Source organism: Apiospora phragmitis, assembly GCF_038363925.1.
Source record: "Apiospora phragmitis strain CBS 135458 chromosome Unknown utg000011l:1.0-3236445.0:1.0-3240683.0, whole genome shotgun sequence".
Classification (NCBI taxonomy): domain Eukaryota; kingdom Fungi; phylum Ascomycota; class Sordariomycetes; order Amphisphaeriales; family Apiosporaceae; genus Apiospora; species Apiospora phragmitis.
In genome coordinates this window covers 1,122,782-1,147,184 of record NW_027117411.1, presented here as the reverse complement: position 1 = coordinate 1,147,184, position 24,403 = coordinate 1,122,782, and the positions used below count along the sequence as shown (strand labels likewise).

Below are 24,403 nucleotides of genomic sequence, written 5' to 3'. Positions count from 1 at the left end.
AAGGATAAGGTTATTGCAAACCTCGCCTCTCTGAAACTCCAATGCCACTCTCCATGTTGTTCCCTGCATGCTGATCTCGCTTCAAGTCTTGCTATCACTGCCCGATATCATGTCGTGGCCGCCACGGAATTGAAGTGGATGGACAGGCAGACCCCGAGAGAACTCGGAGATATGTAACCATACCAGACCCTCTCGAGATGCTTTCGAGGACGGAGGGAAAGGGGCTTGTGACTTGCTACATATGACTAGTCATTTTTCCTGCCCTATTGAGGGGTGGAGTGAAGGGAAGCGGCATACCTCTAACTAAGTCATGGCCGACAAAGGACGCTCGCAAGCTTGCAGTAACGTCCGCTGTATTTGCCACGCGATTTCCCCAGAGTGTTTGCTTGGATGACGCAAGTCGATGGGGTCGACATTCGCATGGGCAGAATGAGGCGGACGATGTCCCTCCCCGAGGACATTGCCTTCTCTGGTCAGAAATTTGGCGACTTGGTTCCAACCTCAACTTCGCCTATGCAGTCTGCCATGTCTGCGAGTGACAACTTCGCTGCTGGGAGAGCGAGAGGGAGGCCTCGGAGTGGACTTTAGGAAGCAGCAACGGGTTCCGGCTTCTGAGCTCTGGGAATGTGCCAATCATGCCCATCGGCTCTGTCAATAGTGCCGAATACTTTTTGGATGACGTCTCTGAGGGCGTTGTTTCAATCGCGCGGGATGCGATAGATATTCAGCCATTCGACCATCCAATTTCCCGGTACCCGTCAAGAAAGTGCCATTGGGTTTTAATGAAGAAGGGTCATAAGAAGCGGCTTGGGTGGCTGTCGTTCCGGGTAGGCGCATGGAAGTCGCACGCACGTGGAGAAGCGAGCCAAGGAAGAATGAGGCCGAGCTCTTGTTTCTTCTGCCTTGTACGACCACGGCGCCCTCACGCCTTGAGATTGACAAAAGAAGTGATCACGTAACCCAGGAGCTGCACATGATCTGCTTCTTTGGTCGCGTCCCTGACACTGTCTTTATTTCAACTCCCATTTCCTCCATTTCTCCCTCCCACCGGTCCATGCAGGCCTCAGGCCAGTCCAACAGAAGCACACATCGGTGACTGCCCCCCCATGAAAGGAAGCGAGAAGGAAACTGCAAGGAAGTGCGTTGTGGAAAGGGAGTTGCGGCACGCAAACGAAAGAGGAGCCTGTCCATCTTGTTGTGGTAGAGGAGAAAAGACCTTTGGGGTTTCAGAAAATGCGAGGAACATGTTAGTCAAAGTTGACTCGTGCTCTTTCTTGCCTGGGTGTGGTCTCTATCGAGGGGGCTGAGGGGGTGTGGAGGGGGTGGACGATGAGAGAGGTTCAGTTAAACAAGCAGCCCCTGCTTCCCCTTTGGTTACAGCTTGACGCCCAGGTCTCACAAGTTTATTTATTAGGTTCTGCTTGGTTGCAACTGCCAAGCTTAGCCACCTATAGTGAGTGCTGGTAGAACAAGCCCAAGAGATGCCCGTTTACGTTTACGTGAGCCCATTCCGATCAATGCTGGGTTGGAGGTGGAATAATCGAGGACGGGATAGCTGGCTGGCAATGGGATAACTGGCTTTAAGTACTTAGTGTATGTTCTATATCATAGGGTGTGTAGCGATAGCTGGCTATCCAGGCCTGCTCGTCTAGCTTCAGTCGCCATCTATCCATCCATCTATCTATAGATCAAGAGCCAGACCACATACCGGACAATGGGACGGCAGCAGGTACATATCTCTCACGTATCAGAGAGGTGTACACACACCGGAGTTACACTAGACAAATGAACGAATCACAGAATCGTTGCAGCCCATGCAGAGGATCGTCAGTAGCCCCTAGATTGGTCGCCCTTCCTTTGCGTGATTACCTATCCTCAAAGTAGCGAGCGAGAGCGTACTTTGCACGACCGCAGCGTGTATGTGTGTCCGTGTCTCTTCATCCACCGCATCACCAAGGAGAGCCTCAGCAGGCAATGCTTGGCGAACCCCCTGCGCAAGAAGACCAATCGTATCGACGATACTCGCAGCCACTATCTCCACGAGAACTGCGATCGGCCTCCTGAGGAGAGCACATCGTGCAAGTGCGCCTCGAGGCCTACCTTGCCCTACCGGTATACCACCATGGGGGTTCCGATCCCGGGCTATATAAAGGCGTCCTCCTCCGGCACTAATGGAGAAATAGGTGTTGCTATAATTGCCAAGGTCAACATTGTGTGTTCTTTCCTACCCTCAATCTACACATCATTAGCATAGCCATTCCTCGAAGCCTCTGAACCGGGCCTCATCTCCATCACGTCAAGCAGTCAACAGCAACAGCATGCCGCATAGCGTACGATCTTCGGGCGCTGTGGCCAAGAAGTTTGTATTGATAATTCATACCCTTTGAGCTAGTTCCTGAGATGTTACAGGTGTTCCAAGTCTACAGCTGGAGCCAGTGGCGTTGGCGAGGGGTCGCCCTTGTGGTCCTCTCCAGGAACAGCGCCCATGTTGGATCGGTGGGCTCGAGAAACTCGTCTGGAGAGACTGCCGATCACCGAGCTCTTCGTACAGCAGAGCACCAAGTATGTGTACCCAAGACTGGTAGACAGAAGGCCCAGGCTAACTCTTGGCTACCCACAGGCGCGAAAATTGACCCCCAACTTTTGAACGCCCATTGATGTATATGAGTGGTTAGCAGAACCAGGGCACTGAAGACTTCGCGATCATCTGATCTGATGCGTTTTTCAGCGTAGGCAGCCTCATGGCTCCCACCTGAATAATGAGGAGGCTATCTGTATACTAGTGATTCGACGAGTTCAGTATTGTAGACTAGTCAGAAAGGATTGTTCCAGTGTACATCGAATTTTAGCAAGCTGCGGTTGCATGCCGATATACGCATTTCCATTCCCACACCCCCAATTAGACAGCTTGATCCGTTGACGACTCGGCGTTGGCATGGAAGCCGTCTAGGGTTATAGTAACAGCACCCGCTTGCGCCAAAGAGCGAGATAGATCATCAATAAGATCGTGAACATCCTCGATGCCAACGCACAATCTGATAATATCCTCGGGCATCTGGCGTTCTTGCCTAGTCTTGGCGTCGATGCTGGCGTGGCTCATGCGGCAAGGCATGCTGATCAGGCTGTTGACACACCCAAAGCTGACACTGATGCCGTATAGTTTGGCAGCCTCAACAATTCGCTCCGACAGAGTGACATCGCCTGTCTCGAACGACAAGACGGCACCGGCCCCTCTTGCGAGTGACCAGTGAAGGTCATACTGGGGATGCGACTTGAGACCAGGATATCTGACTTTGAAGCCGTGAGACTCGAGGAATTCGGCAATGGCCTGAGCATTGGCCTGCTGCTTTTCCATGCGAATGGCTAGCGTTTTGACGCCTCGCATGAGGAGGAATGAATCGTTGGGCGACAGTCCGCAGCCGGTCGAGTTGATTGTGAAGTACATCTTGTCACCAAGCGCACTGTCATTGCAGGCAATGATGCCGGCCATGATGTCATGATGGCCTGATAGATACTTGGTTCCAGACTCGTAGACAATATCTGCACCCAGTTCGAGCGGGTTGCAAAGCATTGGCGACAGCATGGTGTTGTCGACAATGACGAGGGCCTTGGGATTGGCCTCATGTACAGCCCGGGCTATCGATGGAATATCGACAATCTTGATCAATGGGTTGGTGGGAGTCTCGAGCAAAACCATTGCGGTCTTATCCGTGACAACGTCGCGAACCCGGTCGACTTCAGTGGTATTGACGTGGTGGACCACGATGCCTTGATTGGACGACAGGTAGGTAAGCAACCGATTGGTGCCTCCATACAGGTCGTCTCCCGTGATGACCTCGTCGCCTGGACGCAGCAGGCGGGTAATGACATCCAGAGCGCCCATACCGGAACCAACAGCCAAGGCGCGCGTAGCGTTCATGATCTTTGCCATATGACGTTCCAGATGCGTCCTGGTGGGGTTTCCTGAGCGGGTGTAGTCATACTCGTTGCCTCCACTGGCAGAGGTCTGCTTGAAAGTTGCGGACTGATAGATCGGGATGCTGGAAGCGCCGTACTGGTCCTTCGAATCTGTGTAGACAAGCTCGGTCGCAAGAGCATAGCGGCGGCGGCCATTGGTTGGGCTTGACGGGGCAGGTGAGGGCGGCAGGTTGTGACCATCGAGGTCCAAGGCCTTGTTGACGGGCGCACTGGAAGCGCTGTTACTCGGGGACGCCATTTCTAGGGATTGGATTCGGCTGTCTTGGGTACTATGAAGAGGGTATTGTAAATGATGATTGTTTCGGTGGGAAAATAGGTCGGGAGACAGTGATAACGGGCCAGCGGCATCGGCGTGCGGCGGTCTGGGGAAGGAAAGCTGGAAATTAATATGGGATAGCCTGCATGACGTGATCTGACTAGCCCACCCCTACTGGAAGTCGGCTCTGGACTCTGGAGGGTATGGCACCTGGCACCTGGCACCTGGCTCCAGTTCAAGTACTCGTCGTGTCGTTTAAATCATTCAATGTTTTACATGATTGTAGTACTCCGTAGTCGAGACCGAATGGTATTTACATAGGTATAGGTAATCAACTCGATTGACTATGCCATAGCCCGTGCTGTTGTGCAGTACCAATTTAACTCCGAGAGTGTGAGAGCACTTTATCTACATATTTGCCCCCTTTAACTTCGATTCGATGCCAAGTCAGCCCAGCAGAGACGAAAGACTCACAAAGAGCAGGCTACCCTCGAATGTAGGAATTCTGAAAGAAGCCATCCTCCCGCATATATATCCACATACCATGTACGTACGGAGTACAGCCGCGCACTAACCCGATAGCCGTCGGGCCTGCTCAATTGCTTAGTAGATGATGGCTCACTCTGCGTCGACGCGGAAAGGAGACTGATTTTAACTTCATTCACCTTCTCGGACTGATTGGGTCTGCCGACCATAGCTGCTGTATAAGCATGAAGAGAGTATATATATACTTGTAGTAAGAAAGATACGGAGTATATTAATGATATACTCCGTTTGAGTTCGGTGTCGTTTCTTACCGTACATGTCATGACGGATTGGGCCTGGGCGGGGTGGGGAGCATGAACTAGGACCCATAGATTAGCACGGGGGCGATGGAAGAAAAGTTGCAAATCTGCGGATTGGTCTCCTTGTAAGATTCGATTTCTCGTTTTACTTGTCGTCTTCACACCCACGCCCACGCCCACGCCCACGTCCGCGCCCGTCCAAAACCGTCACGTCACCCAGTCACCCAGCCCTACCTACCTTACCTTACCTCCCTCTCCGAGCTTGTGCTAGCCTTCTCATCCCAACAGAGGTGTACAGTACCATACGCGTGCGTGTGTTTGTGTATACGCGCGCACCTGTAGAGACTGTACTTGTGGTGCATAGGCGTGCGTAGAGGTGTATGTCTATGTGTGTGTCAGCCTATCGCTATAGGCCGTAAGTCAGTCTACGTAGCTCGTTTGTATCGCGCGAGTGAAAGATCGCTTCCTGTCTTTCTCTCTCTGCCCTCTCCTTCCCAGCAAGACACACACCATGTACTCCGCCAACTACAATGGCTTCCCCAATACCGGCCAAACCTTCAATGGCGCCCCACACTCATCACAGAACCCTCATATGCAGCCTGGTCAAGCTGCGAATCCCAATCAGCCGCCCCAGCAGCACCACCCGCAACAACAACAGCAACCGCCGCACATGATGTACAATCCACAACAGTATCCCATGGGCCCTGCTCAAGGCCCTCCCTTTCCTGGCGCTCCCAACATGATGCCGGGAGTCGGCCCTGCCGCTGGCATGATGCAGAACACCGGCATGCCGCACATGGCCAATGGTCAGAGTAAGCTCGCCTCTCACTGTTTACTCCCCCTTCGCGTCCTCCCGCTTGTGTTTCCGACCTTGTCCTTCGATGGCGCCCTCTTCCCTCGCCCTCCCACGGGCTTGTCGACATACCTTGGCCTGCCCAGTCGCTTGCTGCCCTCCTCTTTTCGACGGCTTTGGTGCTGCAAGGAGGCATGAACAGACGGCTACCCGCGATGCCCATGCAGGCCCTGGCCTCGTCGTTTCGCTACGAACGCAAACATTCGCGCGTTTGTTCATTTATACCCTGGATGCCATTCTGACTAACCCTGGCTTGTCGAAACAGTGCCTAGTTACCCAACACCGTATCCTAACTCCCCATACAGCGCCGGTATCCCAACTTCAGTTCCGTCTCAGATGAATGCCCCTCCGAACTACGCGATGGGCGCCGGCATGCCTATGCCTGGCTTTCCCATGCATCCCGGCCAGATGAATCCGCAACAACAGCAACAGATGATGCAGCGTATGCAGCAGCAGCAGCAACAGCAGCAACAACAGCAACAACAGCAGCAACAGCAGCAGCAGCAGCAACAACAACAACAACAGCAGCAACAGCAACAGCAGCAACAGCAGCAGCAACATCAGCAGCAACATCAGCAACATCAACAACATCAACAGCAACATCAACAGCAGCAGCAGCAACCACAGTCGCAACCAAGTGCCGCCGGTATGCCCAATGCCACGCCTCAAAGACCCTACCCAGGTCAAAATCAAGGGCATAGCCAAGGGCCAGGACAACAAGGGACGCCGACACCAAACAACGGCATGTCCGCGCAGCAACCACAATTTGCGCCTCCACCGAATCCCCAGGGGACTCCTCAGAGCCAAACGCCAAACAATGCTCAGCATCAACAGCCTCAACAACCGACGTCGGCTACTATACAGACTCCACAAACACCCACATTCCCTTCTAATGTCCATGCCCCGGCAACCAATGGCACAGCCAGCACACCCCTCAGCCCAGGCGCAGACTCGAGGGATAAGGAGCGAGTGTCGGTCATATTGGAGATCAACAATGAGCTGCTTGTGGAAGCTATGCAACTACAACATACACAGTCATTGTTGAAGAAGGAACATACGTCGCCGATGGATGGCACCCTTAGCGATGTTGACAAGAATAACAAAGAAGATGAAGAACTTCTGGCTCAGGATTATTTGCAGTAAGTATGGCTATCTGCCGTCGCATGAGATGGTTTGCTTACCCACCTCCTAGGTGCATGCGCCGCTTGCAGACGAATCTCTCGTACCTGGCATCGTTAGCCGATAAGAAAGGCGCTTTACAGGCACCACCATGCCCGATGTATTTAAAGCCCCCGCCGCTGCACACAAAAGTCAAGTTGAGGCCGATGCAGAACCCAGATGGCGCCGAAGCGAAGCCAGAGGCATCGGACCGAGAAGAAACAGCTAAATATATGACGGACTTATACACGAAACTCCAAGGATTATACCCAGATATCGATCCAAACAAGGAGCCCGCCTACCAGGTTCCAGCGAACAGATCAAACACCACCAAACCTGGTGCGCAAACACCAAGCCAAGCAAGCCCTGTACCCGGTAACAAGAAGACACCTACCATGGCCGCAGCGCCAGCACCACCCCAAATGCAGATTCATATGGGTTAGCCCGGTACAAACTGACACTGATATAATATCCCATGCGTCACGCCACGAACTTCACGACCAGCTCGTTCGCGGCATATTATAGGCTTTATATGTCGAACTTTTTATCGATCATAAGAGCGCTATAGTCTAATACCCTTATCATTGATTGAGTGGCACGTTGGACTGGGACGATACGGTTTGATATGGACTTACTTATTTATCTTGGGCTTTACGACAACTTGTATAGAAGTGCGATGGAGCTTGTTTGGGCCTGAGATTTTGGGCAACAAAAGGGTTTGAGACTATTGAACAGCGCAGGTGTTACGGGAATGATAAGATGGATATTCAATTTGGTCGGCGCATTGAATGCCTTACAACCTGACCTTTTCTCTTGTTTGAGAAGATGCGTATATATACCAGCGCTTGCATGTATCGTTATTCAAATTGGTAACGTGCAAGTCGGCCACATAACCAATGCGTACCTAACTTAGTATATTTACCTACTCTATTAATATCACAAGACTTCAGTTGTATAATGGTCCGTAGTGATATAGAGTTCCTTCACTCCATGGGACTCGGAGATGCTGCTGCACCCAAGGACCGGAGATATGAGCGAAAATCTTACCATATATTTGCGACGGTGTGCTTCATTAGTCTCTGGATACCTACCATCCTAAGTACCACTCAAGTCAAATATAATTGGGACAAACAAGGAACAATGGCCTTCGACAGCTTCTCTCGACTCCCTTGTGAGCTGAGAATCAAGATAATCGAGGAGACCTTGCGAAACGAAACTCAACACAGGATCATTGTCCTATCAGCTTTTTCCAGAGGGAAATTTCGGATACATCCTTTCGCCGATCTTGTTTCGCCTCTCCTTTCGGTTAATTACGAATGCCGTCATGTTGCACGGCGATTCTTCACTTGCAAACTCGCCGTCTACGAGGTGCCTCTGAGCCACCCCGATATCGAATGGTGTGAGGCTCAGTTTGGGAGAATGATCAAGATGAATTTCCCACTTGAGGAATATTCCAAGTCCCGGGGCACACTGTACCTGAACCTGGGGCGTGATATCATCACCACGGGTACTAAACCGGCGCCCTGGCATCCAAAGGACGTATGGGAGCACTCCCCTCGCCGCCTAATCACTGAGATGCTGGGGCAGGCCGACTGCCTCATGGTCCGCAGGTTCCTCCGCATCTCCGCCGATCCGGGCCCCTCCCCGATGTCGATGTCCGAGGCCCACGCCAACGCCTACTGGCAAGCCCGCCTGTTCCCGCGCTTGGCCGAGCGGCTGGAGATGTTGTATGCCGACGACGTCGTCGGCCTTGCCAAGTACGAATTCCTTCGGGACCGCGCTGTGAACCGCGATCGCCTGTTGAACTGGCCGGACTATGAGATACGTCGCTGGTCTAGCGAGATGGCAGGAAGTGAGGCCGATGGAGCATACTTTCCGGGTGATAAGTTAGTCCAGCCGGGGCTCTGGGATCGGATCCGGTATGGATTATGGATGGCATTTGTTGTGGCAAGGGAGGAGTATGAGGAGTATCTAAGGTTGTGGTCTCGAGTTCGCATGTATTCGCTGGGCGGCTGACCGCCTAATGTCCTAAGGTTCTGTATGTCCACCATTGATGTGAGACACGGACATTGGCGCAGTGGTCGTCTGTCTAAGAGACGCTTCGGGTCCTTAGCACATAACCTACATACTCCCTGCTTCTATCGTTGGGGTGCTGGTCGCCAAAATAAACAAAAGAGGGGAAATTCGGAAGAAAAAGCCATCCGAATTTCCGGAAACAGGCAAGCCAGTAGTGCTGTATTAATAGTCCGTCAAGAACAATTCTGATACCCCGAATATGTCATTCTCCATCTCGGCAGCCTATTTCTTGTGACCTCTTGTGACCTACTGTGACCTCTACTGTCTGCGCGTGCCACAGCTGACCGCACACCGCACAAAGCATGTGGGGGGCTCCCCTGTCGATTGAAGTTCATGCAGTTGATGTTTCTAGCATGCTGGCCAGGCTCAGCCAATCAACGCGTTCCGTTGCGAGTCGCGCCACTAGCTTGAGCTTGTTGCATGAGCTTCCCACTGGGCACTTTACCGGATCCAGCCATGCTACCCCTGAGCCCCTGCTGCAAGACCAACGAAGACCAACTGGTCCGGCGAATCATATGTCGCAGCCGATGGCCAGGGGAAAAAGTGGCTCTAATTTCCATATGTACCAAACTTTGCCTACTACTACCTAGTAGTGTACCTGTCTACTGTGTATTGTGCTGCAAGCCATCAGGTAGGCGGGTCGATTGCCTGGCTGGACGATAAACTCAATCCGGTGAGGGCAAGATCGAGTATCGAGTAGGTCATGGAGGAGGATAGCCGTTGGTGGTTCCTGGGTGCGGTCCAGCGGTCTTCTCTAGTCCAGCCTCTTGCTAAGTGCGTTTCGAAGATGCGACTTAGATTCTGCCTAGGATGGAATTGGATGACCGAATGTGGGGGGATCTGTTGGATGTGACACTTGAAACATACTGTACTGCATGTACCTTTTCAACACCACACGCCTCCCCTCCTCTCCTTGCCTATCTTGCCTCTTTCCAACCTGTCAAGTCAGTCATATCTGCTTCAAGGTGAACTTAATCATCAGGATATTGCATTGCTTGCTGTCACTCATTACCGCCACTCTACAGTGGTCGTACCCTCATTTCGTGGCATTTGTATGATCCAGGCGCTCGCTCCGTCACTCCTCATTACCCAGTTAGCAGCCACAGGGTTTGCCCGTTCGTTCGTTCGTTCGCTCGTCGTTGTAGCAAAGCTCCAAGGACAGCCAACTCCGCGTGACCCCCTTTTGCCCCGTCTGTTCATTCTCTTCAGATGTGAAATTCACCCACATTTACAAACCTCCTGCCTGATTGTCTGCCTTTTGAGCTTCATTGTGTCAAGTCACAAAGTGTTTCATTCGGCACTGCCAGTCCAACTGAGACAAAGAAAGAGAGCCCCCCCCTCCACCATCGTCGTCTCCGTCTGCTGGACCCGTCTCCCTGCCCGGGAACCCACTTGACTATTGTAGTCTGGAATACCCCTGTTTTCCTTCCAGAAGCCGGCTCTGGGCCTCTTTGTTCCCACGGTTTCTTGCGGCAACCTCGAGAGCCGCCCTCCAATGAGGACTTAATATTTCTAATAAGTATTTGCGAGCAAAGGAAAAATCCGTACGACTTTCAACGCTCTCAAGAAGGACAAGCCCCTCCCAGCCTGTGCCCGCCTCTGCATAAGCAATAGAACCGAGAAGCACAGTTCAGCCCACACCCTCGGACACCACCTCGTCGTGTCTACCACGCTGGCCCAGCAGACCAACAAGGCAACGCTCGTTGGGACTACCCGATTTGACCTTGACGCTAGCCGACGGTTGGACCGCGGTCGTCAATGCAAAGACTGTTCGTTACCTATGTAACATAATATTTTTGGTCGTACGAAAAGTCAAAATAGGTCTTCTCGAGAGGCCAAGGTTGTGTTAAGAGGACAGCAGTCGTCCTCGTCGGTTATCGCTCACAGCCCGCTTGCATTCTTGCCCTCCGTCACCCGCATTCCAGCGTTCACCGGCCACTTGTCAAGCGTTCCCCGGCTTCAGCTGGTATTTCCGAGGGTCTGCGCTTCAAGATGGACGCGGACCCCGTCAAGCGGCAGACCATGGAGGCTGTGTCTCCTCCTACACCTCCTACTCCTCCTACACCTCTTTCACCTGATGATAAAGCATATACGCCATTGCCATCCACCAAAACCGAGTCGAGGCCTGTTACCATGATACAATCACCTACCGAGAAGGAGAAACCTGTCTTACCGGGACATGAATCCATGGTCACTGTTCGGCTGTCGGAACCGCCAAGCTTATCGGTCACTACCGACTTTTCAGCACCGAATACAACGCCATCACGACGGAGTCTGTTCGGACCGGAATACACGCCCACGCCAACGAGCGCCATATCATTACAAATCAGAGAAGACGACACCATTGAGGAGGAGGATGAAGAAGAGGGAGAAGAAGAAAAAAGAAGCGGAGATGGCGACGGAGAACTTCTCCCCAAGATAACGGCCGACGGATCGAAGAATTTGCTTCAAGAGCTCAACGACTCGGCCCAAGATGATGAGGATGCAGACCAAGAGACTCTAGATGGGGATTCATACGAAACAAAAAACAAGCAAGTCGAAAGGCGTGACTCCATAGGATCTGATGCAGATGAAGAGGTCAACTGGGACGAATTACAGAAGAAGGAAGACGAACAGGCTCAGGATCGGGATGATAACGTGAGTTTTGGCCCCATCTCAGACTGGTTCTTCCTCCGAGAACGTTATGAGATGTTCAAAGCCGAAAGAGGTCATAATTGAGAAAAATCACTAACACGATGTCCACACAGTCAACCGCCATGCTCCTGGCCCGGCTCGAAGAGGAGAATAACAAGCTGGCGACCAATCCGAAAGGTATCAAAGTTAAAGTGGTGGAACAACCGACAACCCGAAGACCCAGACCGCCGTCGATGGCTCAGCTGCGTGATATGGTCCACGGCCCAACGCCGGTGGCTCTACGATACTCGGTCCTTCCACCTCCCCCGATGACTGAATTGGAATTCTACATGGCCTTGGTGAAGGATTATCAGCAAACAGCAGCTCGACTGCCTACTCTGTTGTCTAAGAAGATCCGACAGGGAATTCCGCCACCGCTTCGAGGAGTTGTTTGGCAAAGCATGGCCGGGGCTCGAGATTCCGGCCTTCTGGAGCATTATGAAAGACTTGGTGGCGAGTCGAGTCCTTACGAGGGCCTCATCGGCAAAGACCTGGGCAGAAGCTTTCCTGGCGTGGATATGTTCCGCGATCCGGAAGGTGACGGTCAAAGGATGTTGGGGCGAGTGCTGAAATGCTTCAGTCTATACGACCAGAAGATTGGATACTGCCAGGGACTTGCTTTCCTTGTCGGGCCTCTCCTTATGCACATGCCGGACAACCAGGCATTCTGCGTGTTGGTACGGTAAGTGACGACACCTCACATTGGGATCGTCCCTCTTATATGATAAGGAGAAGCGAGGCTAACACGGAGATGGGATGATCTGACAGATTGATGGATCAATATGATCTCCGTTCTTGCTTTTTACCCGACCTGTCAGGGCTGCACGTTCGCATCTACCAATTTCGCGAGCTGCTGCGACAGAACCTGCCCACTTTATCAGCCCACTTGGATGATTTGCAGGTCGATCCCGCCTACGTTTCACAGTGGTTCCTCTCGTTCTTTGCCGTGACTTGCCCATTACCCATGCTGTTTCGGATTTACGATGTCATTTTCGCCGAGGGCGCATCGGAAACAATCATGCGGGTGGCCTTGTCGCTAATGCGCAAGAACGATAGCCGCATTCTGGCGTGTTCCGAACTGGAAGATGTCATGCAGCTGCTGCTATCGCGCGGCTTGTGGGATTGTTATCACTACAACGCTGACGAATTTGTTGAGGATTTCGTTTCGCTTTCCAACGTAGTATCGCGCGAGAAGCTAGCGCAATTAGAGCAAGACTACCGCGAAGCGCAGATCGCTACCGCAAATGCAGCGCGCACGTCGGACGTTACTACAGCAGCCTCCCGATTCCTGGGCCGCCTCTGGGCCTCCTCCACCATTTCAACCCCTAAATCAGCCCTGTCCCTGGGAGCATTGTCGCCCAGCCTCATTGCATCCTCCCGACCTATGAGCATGTTGCGAAGAAGCACATCGAAGCAGAGTTTAGCTTCAACTCTCAATTCTATGGACGCAAGCTCTGCTAGCGTTCTGAGTACCGCCTCGACCGATGCCACCACAATCTCCCGCGACTCGTCTAATGCTGACGACACGTCCGTTCGCGAATCGACCCCGGTCGCCGCCAAACAAAACATTGGCGCCAGTAGCCGCGCCACAGAGAGCCGAGCACTGCACACCCAGATCGAGGATCTCCTCACTGCACTCAGTGACTTGCAGAGAAGCCATGCATTGCTTGCGACCGAGCTGCAGCGTGAGAGGGAACAAAGAGAAAGAGGAGAGACTGGCGGTCAAGTCGTTACTTGATGGATTGAAGAGAAGCGGCGTAGGAGCCGAGCCCGCCGCCGAAGCCGATGAGCCCAAAGAAGACGATGATGTATCGATTGATTTATCCAAACTGATTGATGGCGTTCAAGAACGAATGGCCGAGAACGAAGGAAGTAATAACCAAACATCGGGGAACGAGACACGGTCGCAGCTGCGCGATGAACTGGCCAGGGCCAAAGAGCTTCTAATGAACGAAGTAGCCAAGTCGCAGGATCTGAACCGTCGCATCGACGAAGTAGGCCAAGAGGCGCAGAGTCTGAAAGAACAGCTGCGTGATAGTCACAGCCGTGCGCGCAGCCTGCACCAGGATAAGCAGCGACTCGAGAAGCAAGTTCACACTATGCGTGTGACGCGTTCCTCGGCCGATGCGCAGCCAGCTGCAGGCTCAGACGCCGGGGGCTGGCTCGCATCGGCTGCGAACCTGGCTGCTGGTGTTACTGGCACCACCGCTCCGGCTAATGGTGGCCTACGGGAGCTGAAACTGGGACGTAGCAAATCGACTCCCACTTCGCAGGGAAGCTTGTCTAATAGGTCATCCTCCCTGGTTCGCACCCAGACGGAGCCGATTACGCAGGATGACGCTTTGCTCCTGGAGCTGGTGCAGGCCAAGACAGCGGAGGCAGTGGCGAGGCAGGAAGCCGACGAGTATAAGCAAAAGCTCGAGAGCTTCAAGAAGGCGTATGGCATCGGGCCTGGCGAGACGCCTGGGGCCACGACAGCGAGCGCGGCGGCCACGGCGGCTATGGGCATGTTTGGTCGGCTGACGGGCGCCTCGGCAGAGGGCAGTGGTCCCGGCACCAAGAGCGCCGCTTCCACTCCACCGGCGAGCGTGCCGTCGACTGCACAGCCTGCTGCTAACACTGGCGGGTTCTGGGGTTGGAGGAGGTGATGAGGGGACATGTTTCTAATCCACATCTCATATCGGTCTATCTGTTATTCTATTGTCTCGGCGAGGCACGGTAATCTGGGTTGGGGGCGGCAGGTTTTTTGTTGCATCAGAAAGCAAGCGACCTTTTGCTTTAGTTGGCTCACTGGTTTGGTCATTTACGACATTCTGCATCTGTACTGGTCGAACGACACACGTCGTCCCAGTGCAGCTATATACATAGCTCTACTGCTATTCCCATTTTCGGTTTCATAGCCCCCATCCAATTCTCGGCATGGCTACATGATACAGCATGCTTTGTAGAGTTGGTCGCGTTTAGATGGTTACTTTGGTAGAGAATAGAACCCTTGGGTAAACCCGCAAGAGGATCCAACATGATACATGCGCTGGCCGTGCCTCGAACCGTTCCCGTGACGCGACCACAACAGCCCACATAATAATGATAGTAGCATTTGCCAGTGATTAATTAATTGATATAATCCACGCACGAGTTTCAGAGCATCGTAGACTGGATGGTATAGATTGATTTGTCTATATGCGCACATGAGTTTGGCACTACCTACTGCTGAAGCTTCCATCGTCAATTCCTGGGCCAAGCTTATTAAAAGATGTACCTAGCATTCGGGGGGTGTCGTGTGCCTTTTGCAGAAAAAAGGATTCAATCACATGTAAAAGCGTGGTGGATCAGATGAGCTAATCATGCCGCCAGGGGGGCTTCACTCCATACCGCATGGGTTTCTTATTACTTAGCTGGGAGGTTTTTCCTCTTTGAAGATAGGTGATTTGCCAGTCCATGTAGGATGGAGGGATGCGATAAAAGTCGTGCGATGGGGGAGTTATGTTCCCCCTGAAATGAAGGGAACTGAACTGAACTGGCTACGTGGCCGGTATGATACCTATCTTTTTTTGACTCGAGCGCTTGCAGTCTTTCCATTGATGAGTTTGCTCATCATTGATTAGGTACATGTAATAGCATACATAGCATGTACATATCTACTACTACCACCACTTCCGCAACGTGTTCTCAAAGCCCTCAAGCAGATAGATGTTAGTCGTAGAGACTTCCAACATTGGCGAAAATGAGCCGTGGTCTCAACTGGGCAGCTAGTCGTGTGCACTACGTACCAACGATGTCAGCGTAGGTACGGAATAGGTAGGCAAGACATGCGGGCGGGTAGTAGGTGCTACAGAAAGCTGGGAAGTGAGTGAATGAGCATATGGCTGTGTATGGAATGATGACTTGTTGCAAAATGGACGGGTTGGTCATGTCGTCACACGGGGAGAGCTAGCTAGGGGCGGGGCCTATTGACGCGATCCGGCCTGAAGCAGCAGCAGTTGAAACCCAATCAGTTCACTTCCGGGGGGCTGGACCAAAGAGCTGCAGCAGCAGTCTTCCTTTGCTGCACGGCTTTTGGATTGTCTTGCTACATGATTTGGTTTGATGTTGGTGTGCTCTGTATGCCACGCCAGATGTAGGCAATCCCCAGCTAGGTATGAGTTGACTGGGGAGTTAGGTGAAGGAATTAGCTCTTGGGAGCTTTGCCGGAATAGATAAGAAGCACAGGCACCCGAATGGGTGGCTTGGGGGTAGGTAAGAGGACGCAGCTAGGGAACCTGAGTGGCGGGCAACACCTAAGTAAGGAGCAAGGTACCTAACCTACTGTAATCAATGTAGGCTCCAGGCGAATTGAATGGAAGTATTGAAGCCTGTAGGTACTTGGATGCAACTAGAAATGACCGGGAGTCAAGGAAGTGGACAGCAACGGGGAAAAGGCAATATTAAAAAAAACATCGAAAACGTGAGGTCATCCCCCCTGCCTGGGTTTTGAATCACGCTAAAATTGCATCTTAGATCTTTTGCGAACACACAGACTGACGGACAGACTCACCCTTCCACAATCAATCCCTCTCTGTCCCTCTCCCCATTCTCACCTTCCCTCCTCCCAGCTGTAACCTCCTTACATCCTTTCTGCTGCTGCTGCTTCTTCTCAGAACCTGAAAGAAGACAGACCAACAAACCGAAACAACACGTTACTCTGATTACTTGACCTTGTTTTGCTCATTCAGAGAGACCCGGGCCTCTCCAGCTTCATTCACGTCAGAACAACAGCACTTACCCACCAGCACCCGACAGTCTTGCATTCATCGCAATGGCCGACACTGCGACCACCAACGGTGGCAACACCATGGATTCCCTCAAGGGTAGTAAGGTATGTCTTTTTCTCTCCGCGCATCCAGCATCTCTACTGTTGCTGCTGCTGCTGCTGCTTTCCCGCTTCTTTCCCTCTTCCGATTCTGCAACGGCTGGGAACTAATAGGTCGGCTAACCACTTCATTCAGTGTTTCAAAACTAGTGCCGCCTCCTCAGACACAGACGCTCGCCCGAAGTCCGCCGCAGCGTCGTGATAAGAGGTACAGACAGACGGCTGACCAAGATGTTTCCTCGCTACAGATGCCCAAGCCGCCTATGATCAGCTCTCAAATGGACCCGTCGCTCAGAACGTTAAGGACCAGTCTGCAAAGACTACCTCCGAGCTCTCCAACCTCGCTGCTGCCCGCCAAATGCCCTCGCAGCCCGCTGCTACCGGCCAGCCCTTGACGCACTACCACTCCTTCTTCTCCGAGCTGCTGTCGTGGAACAACCCTCGTACGTCATCCTATCCGCATTTGTCCGTGTTGCTTCCGCCAGTAGCTAATTTGTCCTTATCGGTCCACAGGTGCCTCAGCCATCGCCTATGCCAGTGTCGTATCTGTCATCTTCGTGGCTAGATACCTCGATCTCCTGCGATACAGCTTCAAGCTCACCTGGATGGCTCTGGGCGTCACCGTTCTCGCCGAGGTTGCCGGAAAGGCTATTCTGCACCAGGGTCTGGCCACCCAACTGCGACCCCGCAAATACTACACGATCCCCCGTGAAACGCTCGATTCCATGATTGGAGACGTCCACGAGCTCATCAACTTCTTCGTCATTGAGGCCCAGCGCATCTTCTTCGCCGAAAACGTCTTTGCCTCCGGTGCCGTAAGTACCTCCCGATAAAGCTGAGAGGTGGCCTTTGATTCGTCGTGCTAACCCAAGCCCACAACAGGCCGCCGTTGGTGCTTTCCTCTCCTACTACCTGGTCAAGATCGTTCCCTACTGGGGACTTGCCCTGATTGCCACTACCCTGGTTTTCTTTGTGCCTTTGATCTACGCTACCAACCAGGAGCTTATCGACCACTACCTGAAGCAGGCCTCTGATGTCGTCAACTCCCAGACGGAACAGATCCGACAGGTTGCCAGCAAGCAGACTGCTCAGGCTGCCGAGATGACCAAGCAGTACATGGGCGACTACACTGCCAAGGCTCAGGAGATGATCCGCGGCCGCTCTACTTCTCCCGCTGCCACCAAGAAGCCTGCCCCGGCCGAAAGTGACTTCCCCAAGGCTCCCAAGGACGTGCCAGAGTTCCCCATGGCCCCCAAGACAGATCTGGCCGATATCAAGGCCGAGGAGGAGCCTCTTCTCTCCTAAACGCTCGGCAACTCAACTTTCCCCAAAGGGCGTTTTCTTCTGTACACAAATAAAATGACGGTGCGACCATCCCGCAATCTTTTGCGTGGGTCTGGCGCACAACTTATCCGACACGACGTCACGGCATAGACTCTATGAAGATACTGTCCACTTACGAGTCCCTTGATGGAGGCTTCGTTAAGGCGGGCGGACGACTCTCTTTGACTTGTCATTGGCCATGGTGGAAAGGCCGGACGATTTTCAGGACGTGAGGGGCAATGACAAACAATATGACTCCTGATGACGACAAATGGTTTGTTTCCGACTTCGGGGGCGAAGGACTGTAAGCTGATACGATCAGCCGAGCGAGGAATAAGATTGGTACCTTGCTATATTGGTATGCGGTGTTTGTGAGATAGGTGACTTGGCGTGATAATCAACTATTACTGTTATTCTTTAATCCGCTGGCTCTGTCGACGTGCGCTACACTTGCAACACACAATTGCCATGAATGTGATGAGAGCGGGTACCGTTCACGTAATACCAGACTAATGGTATGATCCAAGGACCTACCAACACCGTCGTCTCTCCTAGTGCTTCACCTAGGCCTTTTCCGACTTGCTATCGATGCCACCATCATCGCACCAATAACTATTGGGGCATCTCAACCTACTGAAAATCGATTATTTCTCGCAACTCCTCAGGCAGAGCTTACACCTCAGCTAGCCTCTTACATTTCACAAATACACGTACATGCCAATTCATCAAGGTGGTGTCTCTAGCTGACGAATGTGGCGTTTCATTGGTATACTGGTAGATATGCCTTGCTTAGGAACACGGTGATGTTCTAGGAAAAAGCATGACATCTTCATCACTTAAATGTTCTGGGTAGTCCACTAGAAATACAAAAGAAGAGCCTTTTTCTCGTCTCTCCTCCCAAGCCTGACGAAACTAAAAAATAGAAACGCAGGATCAAAAAAGAAAATATGAACCGATACGCTCGTGATACTCGTGATGACTTGAGCCAAAAAAACAAAAACAAAAAAAAGCAAGGAAAAAGTGAAGATTGCCCTCCTGAGCAAGAAGCAGTCGACTGATCCGGATATTTCCCCTTCTCCAGTCCAAGGTGTAAAATAGGGGCCAAGAACACGCACTCCCTTATTCGGAGTCATCCATGTCAAAGTCATCGCTTTCGTCGTCTTTCGCACCCGCGTCATCATCGTCCATTTCCATGACATCGTCTTCCTCCTCCTCATCATCATCGTCGACGACGTAGACTGGCTTCCTCTTGACAGCAGCCGCGCGACCGGGTCGGCCACGAGCCGCGGGACGAGGTGGTGACGAATCAGGGTCCGCCATAGCAATGTAGTCCTCCTCGTCGTCATCATCGGACAAGTCGGAGGCACCATTCTTTGGCTTCGCCTTCTCCACGCCCTTCTTCTTGGCGTAGAGCTTGGCGGCGGGAGATAGCTCGACAGGCTTGGATGCGGCTGCCGCCTTCTTCTTTGCTGCGGCAGGGGCAGGCGCGTCCTCCTTGGCCTTGCCCTTGGCGGCTGCGGCGGCACGGCCTCGGGGCTTCTTGACTGCGGGAGCTAATGCTTTGGGCTTGCCCTCCTCCAGCGAGGACGTGGACGATTTCAGCTTAGAAGCGGGCTTCGCGACAGGCAAGTCATCTTCATCACTCAGAGAAGAGTCGGCGTCGTTGCGTGTAACCTTATGAGGACTTGGCTTAGCCAGCATCTCGTAGTTGGTGTCGTCATTAGAGTCGAAATCGAAAGTCTTGTTTGCCTTTGTCTTGGATCTCGGGGCTGCGGTGTTGCCGTGGCTGCTCTCTGGTCGTGACATGGCAAACAGACTAAGCCTACCAGGCTTCTTTTCTCCAGAGGGCTCAGCACTCGCCCCCGGAATACCCTTGACGAGCGCACCAACATCGCCCAACATGTTGTCGTCGTCTTCACTCTCGGACTCGTCGTCATCGATGACCCAAGACTTTGCCTTGGCGGCTGCGGCCCGTTTGCTGCGGCTGGGTAATGGTGCCGAAACCTCTTCCATATTCGAGTCTTCCTCCTCCTTTTTGGGGGCGGCGGCAGCAACGGCAGCCTTCTTGCCAGGGTTGTTCTTGAGAACGGCGAAGTCATCATCAGAGAAGGCGTCCGACTCGTCACCTTGCTCATCAGTCGTCTTCTTGGCTGGTGCAAACTTCTCCGCAAACCGTTGCGATGATGCTTGGGGGATTGTCTTTGTTTTTGCGACAACCTCCTTCGGTTTAGCGGCAGCCTTCGCTGCAGCCTTGGACTTAACAGGAGCAAAATCGTCATCTTCAGTCGCTTTAGGCTTTCGACCGCGACCTGCACCGATCTTCTTGGAGACACGACGGCCCATCCTGCGGATGTTCGTCTTGATCTCGGCATCAAGAGCCAGTTGGTTCTTCCACTCGATCTCAAACTCGTCAAGATCTCTGCACCATAGATCTCTCTCACTGAGAGCTTCGAGCTCGTCATGCTCGCCCTTTTTCTTCACGATCTGCTCCTTGAGCCTGTCAAGGCGTTCTTGTGTGAAGGACCAAATAGGCATCTATATATGTAACGTCAGTCTTGGTTTCGTAGAAGTAGCACAAGGATCATACCGAAAGAAGGTAATCGAAGTCACGGGCATCATCGTCGGACTCTGCCTCGCCTTCATATTCGCCCTCGCCCTCAACTTCGTCTTCGTCTGCCTTGGTCTTCTTGCTGCCGGTCGTCTTGGGGAATGGCTCGTATTTGCGTTCACGAAGCTCTTCGACGACAATCTGCTTCTTCTTGCGGCTGACCACAAGGTCGCCGTCCATAATCTCCTTGATAAACCTAGCCTGGTTCTTGAGCTTACGATAGTCGGCATGGTAAACCCCGAGCCAGTGAGCCTGAGAATTATTAGCATTTAGTTTTATAGTCACGTGCAGATTGGGGAGCCTACCTTGCGTTCCTTGTACATTTTCAGTCGGAACTGGTAGAATTCCTCGAGGATCTCTTCCACCTTCTCATACTTGCGAATCATGCCGCGAGAATCGAAAGCCACCAAATTCGAGGTCGCAATTTGCTTCGTCAACTTAAACTTCTCAAGGAGACCTTCTCGAACAGCGGCGTCGTAGTGTTTCTCATCCATCTGGATCTCGAAGTGGACATTGTTGTGATCGTTGAACTCCTTGTAATCTTTGATGAAAGACGGAGCCTTCTCGCCCTTGATCACTTCTTCCAGCTTGGCCTTGAAATCATCTGTCCACATGCGGATGGGCAGTTCACTGATGGTAACCTCACGGGTCTGGTCGTTCGCCTGCGCTAGACCATTGAACACAAATCTATTAGCGTCCGCGGAGTCACCCACCACGCCCTTCCAGCCTCGGAACCAAGGTCTCATAGGCTCGAACGGCTTCTCCTCGGGGCCATCCAGACGTCCCATTCGTCGCCTGATGTTTCTAATAATATCTTCAGGGTTGTAGTTGGGAATTGAGGTACTCCAACCAGTTCCGATACCATCGGCACCGTTGACAAGCACCATGGGAATGACAGGAGCATAGACCTTGGGCTCAATCTTCTTGCCATCTTCCACCCATTGCTCTAGGTTCGGCTCATCCAGTGGCGAGAAGATCTTGCGGGCAAAGGGAGACAAACGAGTATGGATATAACGAGCGCTGGCAGCATCTGATCCACCTGCTAGTCGAGAACCGAAGTTACCACTGGGCTCCAAGACGTTGACGTTGTTGGAACCAACGAAGTTCTGGGCCAAACCGATAATGGTCTGTTGCAGTGACATTTCACCGTGGTGGTAAGCCGTCTGTTCTGAGACGTAACCAGCCAATTCAATGACTTTCTTGTCCTTGACCAAATTACGTTTCAGGCAGGCGTACACCACCTTGCGCTGACCGGGCTTGAAGCCATCCAACATGGAAGGAATAGATCGCATGTTATCGGCCATACTGAAAAGGATCAGCTCTCGGTTGACGAAATCATCGTACGAGATAGACTTCGTAGAATGATCTAGGTATGTTCCGGGTATGAAGTTCCCGAGCCATTCCTTTCGTGCATCAGCCTTCTTCTTGGAAAAGGCGAGCTCGAAGAGCTGAGCCTCAGTTGGCTTCATGGTATCGAAGCCCTTCATGTGGTCGTCCAGGTTTGTGAAGTATACTTGAGCATCCTCATTCGAACTGGTTCCCAAACCCTTGTAGTACTTGTACTGCCACCGTTTGACTTCGCTTTGATGTGAAGCCTTCCATTCCTCATATTGAGGCTGGGTGAAGAAGGAGCGTAGCTTGAGGGGTTTCTTGGGGTTGGGTCCCTGCCAAATCTTCACAATAGGGGTAATGAACTCTTGGAAGAAGCCCGGTATTAGGAGCAGCGATGGAAACTGGACCTGTAGAAAGTTGATGAGAAGACCCTTGATATGACTACCATCGTGATCCTGATCAGCCATGATCATGAGGTGGCCGTATCGAAGGGTTTTGGTATCTGTATAGGTCTGCTTGTGCTTCAGTCCAAGGAACTGTTTGATGTTTTGGATCTCCGAGTTCTTGGTGATCTGGTCGATGGAAGCATCCCGAACATTCAGCATCTTTCCTCGGAGAGGGAATACTCAATACGGTCTGGATCCAATATAGCACGACCAGCCACAGCTAAACTCTTGGCCGAGTCACCTTCCGTCAAGATAAGCGTGCACTCATGCCCATGTTTAGTTCCAGCCAAGTTGGCATCGACCAATTTGGCGTTACTGATTCGAGAACGCTTGTTGCCATCACTCTTGGCGAGCAACTTGTCTGCCTTTTGTTCGGCAAAATGGAGGATGTTGTTGATGGCTTCTGTGTTGCCCACAGCCTTCAAAAACTTCTCAGACAGTTCACACTTGCTGCCAAACTGGCTAGCCTTGGTTGTAAGCTGCTCTTTTGTTTGAGATGTGAAAGCCGGGTTCGTAACAAGACAATTGACGAAGACGAAAATATGATTTCGGATATGGTTGCTCTTCAGAGCATGGCCTTTCTTCTTCTTGTTGAGGTTCTTGAGAAGAGAGTCGCAAATCTTGTCTGCGATGTAGTTGACGTGCGTTCCACCAGATGTCGTGGCAATAGAGTTGACAAATGACACTTGTTGGAACGAACCATCTGATACAGCAAAAGCCACCTCCCATCTCGGGTGACCCTTGGAGTCTTCCATGATGACAGTGGCAGCAGCCTCGGTTCCTTCGTCCTCACCGTTCTCTCTTGCAATTGACTTCGCGTACATGGCGCAGTACTTCTTGAAGTCTAACTTCAGGTGCTCGTCATTGAGATAGACCTTGATACCGGTGACAGTGCCAGCCATGTCGTAGACTCTGCGATACAGCAGAGCCTCGAGATCTTCATCGATACCATCAGGCATGCCAAACCGAGCAAAGTCAGGATGGAATGTTACACGGACGAAGTCTTGAGTCTTGTTGCTGGTGATTTTTGCGGGATCCATCTTGCCCATGTTGTTGCGCCATGTCTGCTTGTACCGTTTGGCGTTCTTGGAGTCCTGACATTCCAGGGTGAACTCGGTACTGAAGACATTACAAAGCTTGGCACCGTAACCGTTTCGACCACCAACAGTCTTCTTCTCATCATCATCGAAGTTGGAACCAGCCAAAAGATGACCAAACACCAGCTCAGGGATGTAGACCTTTTCCTTCTCGTGCTTCTCGACCGGGATACCTTTACCGTTGTTCTCAACAGTTATGATACCTTCTGCCCGGTTGATAGTCACCTTGAGGTAGGTCATTCCTTTGGGGTCGCGCTGTTTGTTGTCGGCAGCATTGACGATGATCTCGTCAAAGATTTTGTACAGACCAGGGACGAAGCCAACCTTGTCCCATTTCATCTGCTTGGTCTCTTTGTCAAAAACCCACATGTGTTGCTCAGTACGCTCGACTGAGCCGATGTATGTATCGGGTCGCTTGATGATGTGTTCAAGCTGTGTCAGCTTCTGATACGTTTCAGTGGCCGTCTTTTTCTTCGCGGGTTTGGCATCGGGTGAGCCATCGAGCATCATGCTATCGTTCTCAATCTCCTCGAGCGGTTTGTTCGAGGCTTTCTTGGCTGCGGGTGCCTTCTTCTGCTTCTTGGCATTGGGCGGCGTGTTGGAGAAGTCAGAGTTGTCGGGCGCGTCATCTTCGTCGTCGCTCGCGGGCTTTGCGCGCTTCTTGGGCGCAGCCTTTGCTGTTTTCAGAGTGGTCTGGACCATCTTCTTGGGAGCGGCAGGCTTGGCTGCGGCCTTCTTCACCGCAGGCTTGGCCTTTGCCTTGGGCTTCTATGCAGCAGAACAATCAGCTATGGTTTTTTCAACGGGCAGTGCGGTCTGAGCGTGCGGAATGCCGGCTGGGATTGTAGCAGTAATGAAGGGCTGCATGTTGGCAATGATCTGGGGGTTTAGCAAACATACCGGCTCGGGCGAGAATCCGTCTGATTCGTTCTCGTCGAAGACGGAGTCATCCATGATATCGGAATCCAT

The 24,403-nt window shown here is 52.2% G+C and overlaps 6 protein-coding genes across 6 annotated transcripts; 4 read left to right on the top strand and 2 right to left on the bottom strand.

The window, feature by feature from the left end:
• Positions 1 to 2,899: 2,899 nt before the first annotated feature.
• PG994_013146 (cystathionine beta-lyase) lies at positions 2,900 to 4,216 on the bottom strand (the record flags this gene model as incomplete). The annotated part of the gene is made up of 1 exon (XM_066864555.1): positions 2,900 to 4,216. The coding sequence occupies one exon, from the start codon at positions 4,214 to 4,216 to the stop codon at positions 2,900 to 2,902; it is 1,317 nt and encodes a 438-aa protein (XP_066709516.1).
• Positions 4,217 to 5,530: 1,314 nt separating this feature from the next.
• Positions 5,531 to 7,473, top strand: PG994_013145 (uncharacterized protein; the record flags this gene model as incomplete). Its single annotated transcript, XM_066864554.1, has 3 exons — positions 5,531 to 5,831; positions 6,138 to 7,011; positions 7,065 to 7,473. The coding sequence occupies 3 exons, from the start codon at positions 5,531 to 5,533 to the stop codon at positions 7,471 to 7,473; spliced, it is 1,584 nt and encodes a 527-aa protein (XP_066709515.1).
• Positions 7,474 to 8,170: 697 nt separating this feature from the next.
• PG994_013144 (uncharacterized protein) lies at positions 8,171 to 9,046 on the top strand (the record flags this gene model as incomplete). Its single annotated transcript, XM_066864553.1, has 1 exon — positions 8,171 to 9,046. The coding sequence occupies one exon, from the start codon at positions 8,171 to 8,173 to the stop codon at positions 9,044 to 9,046; it is 876 nt and encodes a 291-aa protein (XP_066709514.1).
• A 2,052-nt stretch (positions 9,047 to 11,098) lies between these two features.
• Positions 11,099 to 14,427, top strand: PG994_013143 (uncharacterized protein; the record flags this gene model as incomplete). Its single annotated transcript, XM_066864552.1, has 4 exons — positions 11,099 to 11,743; positions 11,854 to 12,461; positions 12,548 to 13,500; positions 13,541 to 14,427. 4 exons carry the CDS (start codon positions 11,099 to 11,101, stop codon positions 14,425 to 14,427), a joined length of 3,093 nt encoding a protein of 1,030 aa, XP_066709513.1.
• Positions 14,428 to 16,574: 2,147 nt separating this feature from the next.
• Positions 16,575 to 17,933, top strand: PG994_013142 (Reticulon-domain-containing protein; the record flags this gene model as incomplete). Its single annotated transcript, XM_066864551.1, has 4 exons — positions 16,575 to 16,629; positions 16,877 to 17,071; positions 17,142 to 17,443; positions 17,511 to 17,933. The coding sequence occupies 4 exons, from the start codon at positions 16,575 to 16,577 to the stop codon at positions 17,931 to 17,933; spliced, it is 975 nt and encodes a 324-aa protein (XP_066709512.1).
• Positions 17,934 to 19,070: 1,137 nt separating this feature from the next.
• PG994_013141 (DNA topoisomerase II) lies at positions 19,071 to 24,403 on the bottom strand (the record flags this gene model as incomplete). The annotated part of the gene is made up of 5 exons (XM_066864550.1): positions 19,071 to 20,486; positions 20,539 to 20,811; positions 20,865 to 22,501; positions 22,525 to 24,202; positions 24,335 to 24,403. 5 exons carry the CDS (start codon positions 24,401 to 24,403, stop codon positions 19,071 to 19,073), a joined length of 5,073 nt encoding a protein of 1,690 aa, XP_066709511.1.